This window comes from Apis dorsata, unplaced genomic scaffold (assembly GCF_000469605.1).
Source record: "Apis dorsata unplaced genomic scaffold, Apis dorsata 1.3 scaffold_307, whole genome shotgun sequence".
Classification (NCBI taxonomy): domain Eukaryota; kingdom Metazoa; phylum Arthropoda; class Insecta; order Hymenoptera; family Apidae; genus Apis; species Apis dorsata.
The window spans coordinates 134,019-138,164 of record NW_006263579.1 but is presented as its reverse complement, the minus strand read 5'-3'; the positions used below and the strand labels follow the sequence as shown (position 1 = coordinate 138,164).

At 44.8% G+C, this 4,146-nt stretch overlaps 1 protein-coding gene across 1 annotated transcript in view; it reads right to left on the bottom strand.

Moving 5' to 3' along the window:
* The window catches only part of LOC102672401 (Down syndrome cell adhesion molecule-like protein 1 homolog), a 74,523-nt gene that overhangs the window by 58,197 nt on the left and 12,180 nt on the right, over positions 1–4,146 (bottom strand). The window contains 3 exon segments of the mRNA XM_031511334.1: positions 1,437–1,586; positions 3,465–3,626; positions 3,962–4,126. Of these exon segments, the coding sequence (XP_031367194.1) occupies positions 1,437–1,586; positions 3,465–3,626; positions 3,962–4,126 (477 nt within the window).

Sequence of the window (4,146 nt, the reverse complement as noted above, 5' to 3'; positions counted from 1 at the left end):
CGCAACGAAACAACTATGATCGCTGATTCTCATCGCGATCCCCCTTCGCGGAGATTGGAATCGATCCCATCTCGAAGGGAAAATCGCAAAAAATCCGAGGCGAGGTTTGCTCGACCGTTGTGCTTCTAGAATAGTTCTGCGCCCAACTCCGAGCGTCTCTCGATAGGGAAATCGTGGCGATCGGATGCGATATGGGGAGGGAGGGGGGCGAAAATGGCGAAAGCTGCATTGAGCGCGATCAATTCGTAACATTTGGTCTCGTTTGAGATAGTTGAGATAGTAGTTAGAGTGACGTTTTCACTTACCACGCGAGACAGAGCGAAGGACAGAGCCCGGAGATCGCGTGAGGGCGCCGCAAAGCGTCGAGAGAGAATTTGAATTTTCTTTTTTTTTTTATTTTCGTTCGATTTGTCTCTTTTTTTCTTTTCGATACATTTCTTTAATTTTTTTTTTTCTTTCTCTATATATATATGTATATATAATAATATTTCCAATATTTCATCGAAACCGATCATGCCAAGAGTCAAATCATGGACGGGCGGTGGCGCGTGCCCGCAGGGGTACCCTGTCCCAGCATTCAGGTTTTTCCAACCAGTTTCATCATCAAGATCTATCCATCTATCCGTTTTAATTTTAATTTTTTCCATCCAACTCACAAGGAATCTCCTTCTCGCGAGATGTGTTTATTCGTTTATATAAAAATCATCCGATTCGATGAAACTAGTTGGATTCAAAAATGATTACATCGACATCGTGGCTACTTGGCGGGCAATCGATTTTCCAAGCTACAACGACGATATATATATATATATATAATGTTCGCTTGATTACGTTTAATTGCACCGTGTAGTTGAAACGCTCAACTGGTCTGGTTACACCGGTTTTCGGGGAAAATCAATTGCCTCGGTAAACAGTTTCGAACCTAGACCAAAGTTTCCCGATACGGTGCGATAAAAGAGATGGTTGGAGCAACGGGCAGCGACACGGATTCGGTATCGCGTATGCGGGGACCGATTTGCATGGCAAAAGAGTCCTCGTTTAACATGCTCGCGTTTATCTTGTCGCGCGACAATAAATTGGCGAGAATCGAGTTTATCGAGGAGAGAAGAAGAAAAAAAAAAAAGAAAAAAAAAAGAAGAAGAAAACATGATTACGAATCCGCGAAAATCGTTGACGAAAATTATTCCACGATTGTCAGTGTCCAGGTTCGAAACTGAAGAAACACGATTCTGATTTTCAGTTAAAAAATATCTACGCGCGAGTGGACTGAAAAAAGACAATGTTACGTCGATGAATAATTGTTATTAGAATTGTCCACGCCTCGAACGATATTTAAAAAAAAAAAAAAAAAGAAAAAAAGAACGAATTAAATCAGAATCGTGATTTCGACGAGGATGAAACTCGAACGTTTCTTGTTCTCGTTGCTTCTCACTTACCGGTAATGACGAGTCGTCCCTTGGTAGCCGACAGCCTCGTCTCTCCGGTCAGTCTATGCTTGGTGCGGCATTGATAGGTCTTGTATCCGTCCTCGGGTCCAACATCGCGGATGTGAAGCTCTCCGGAAGGCAGTACCAAGTATTTTCCATCTGTTCCAGTCATAAAAATGATTATATTTCTCGCCTCTTTTTTTTTATCGAACAAAAAATACGTGCAACTTTCTAACCAGGGATAATTGACTTATCGGAAAGAACGTTCCGGCCAGTATCGATTATATATATATATATGTATGTATTGGAACAGTTTAATCGAGGCGAGAGACGTTTTAACGGAAATTGATATCAGATACGGATCTGGCAATCAGAAATATTCAATTATCCCCGATATAGGACGGCACGATACTCGTACACGCATGCATTGGACGAGCACAATGCCGTCTTGATTAATACATGCGCCCCATTACTACAAACTTGGCAAAGTTGAACGTTGAACGTATTTTATCCATCATTCATCTCGTAGTTTCAACGTTCTATTCGAATTCGGGCCCGCTCGTCAAACATTCGAGGGAAATTCTATCGAGTTTGCATTGTCCTCGACGAGGACTGCGCGCAGGATAGCTTCCGATATCCCCTTTAATCCTTTTAATCCTTTTTGCTCCCAACGCTCGAAACCGAGCGTTTAATTTTATCCATCATTAAACACATTTACGTACGTATCCATTTAATACGATCGAATTAACCTAATTAATAGTAATAATAATAATAATATTCGATCGCAAATTTCGAACTACTTCTCTCTACGAATTACGTTACGTAAAACGTTTCTTCGTTATATATATTATTACTCGATATATTAATATCAAGAGAAGAATTAGAAGAGAAAAGGCGAATAAGACGAAAGGATTAAAAAGTCGTGATCGGTATTCGCTCCACGTGATGCGCGTTTACGATTCCTCTCGGTGACTTCCGGCTATGGAATAACCACGCGACGACGAACGAGCCCGATGCATGCAATCGACGACTACACGAAAAGAAGCAAGCCACTACTACGAAAAGCCAACCACAACCACACGTATATTTTGGATCGAGTAGTCACACACGGAGGAAAGAGGGGAGATGCGAGAGAGTGGTTAGTGGGGAGAAGGGGGGCCGTGACAAAAAACATTTTCACGGAGAAGGAGGGAAAGTCTGGGACAGCGCGAGCAGCGGCAGTCAACGTCGTACGAACAATTTCAACGATAATTCGTCGTTTTACTCGTCGAAACGAGGGGCATCTATTTCGAACGATCTCGTAATTTGCCACGCTTTGTCATATATCGTCGATCGTTCGATTCGAAATTCGAGAGTGGAGGCCGATGGAACGAAAGAGAGCGTTCTCGAAAGAGACGAGGAAAAAAAAAAGAAATAGCTACGACTCATATCTTTTCTTCTTACTCTTATTTACTCGTGACTGTCACGACTGTAGCATCCTGCTACATCCTTCGCAACCTGTTCTCGTGGCGACCGATTTCCGGCTCCCTCCCCCTTCCTCCTCAGTAATTGCAATCGCGGTGACGACTCACAATGGCAATCGTACCTGTTGCGTGTCTCCGTTCGTCGCGTGCGAATCGAGGGAACGATTTCTCTGCTCGAACGGAACACAGGATCGCAGAGGATATATTGTACATTGCTACTGTTATTACGACGAGCGATAACCTCCCGGTCGATGGCCGGGGGGAGGGAGGAGAGGAGGAGGGAATCCTTGAAAACGTTTGCTTCACGACCACGTGATTGCGAATGGAAAGCTAACGTCTGTCTCTCTTTTTCTCTCTCTCTCCTATACGCGGCCTGTACGCGCCGTTAAATGGAGCAAACGTAAGCGTTAGCTCGAGAGGAAGAGAGAAAGAGAAAGAGAGAGAGAAAGAAAGAGAAAGAGAGAAAAGGAGAAAAGCCTCGCGAGCGTGGACAACGAAAGAGGATGGAAAAAAAAAAAAGTTTCGTCGTTTCCTCCTTTTCTTTTTTATATATCTCTGTTTAATCTTGGTGTACCGTAATCGGTGCTAGGATATATTTCAGTGGTCTCGTCTTCGATCCAAGAGTCAACCTCGACGAATTCGGCGACGAAGCTCGGTATGTGACACTTGATAATTGCGGCGTTCCCCCGAAGGACGTGTTCGTCCATCACGTTCACTGCATACCGCTGCCCGACAACTGCAACCAGACACCGGTTTCCGGTTTTACCATAAGCCGCACATCTACATACACCCTCGTATCCGTGATACGATCGATCGTTGCGATCGGCGGTTCGAGAATTCGTGCGACGCTCGACTCGGCGTAGCTTTTCAAAGCGTTCGAGAGCCTATCTACCATCCCCGCTCCCTCCCTATCGTATTCTATCCGATTACGAAGCCGATTCTATCCGATCCATCGATTTTTTCCCCTCCACGAATCATCGCACGAATCGAAGAACGAACGGCCCACGGCAACGACGAGGGAGCGAAATTTTTTAGCCAATCTCTTTCTCGTTCCATGCTTGAGATCGATACCGTACGACTGTCCATCGGCCACGTAACTGCCGCCGTTCGAATCGATCCATCCCACTACGTCCACGTGGTCGGCGACGAACGATGGAACCTGACACTTGAAAATCGCCGCGTTCCCGCGAATCGCGAACTGATCGTAAACCTGAACCTCGAAGTATTGGGCGACCACTGGAATGAAAGCGTGACAA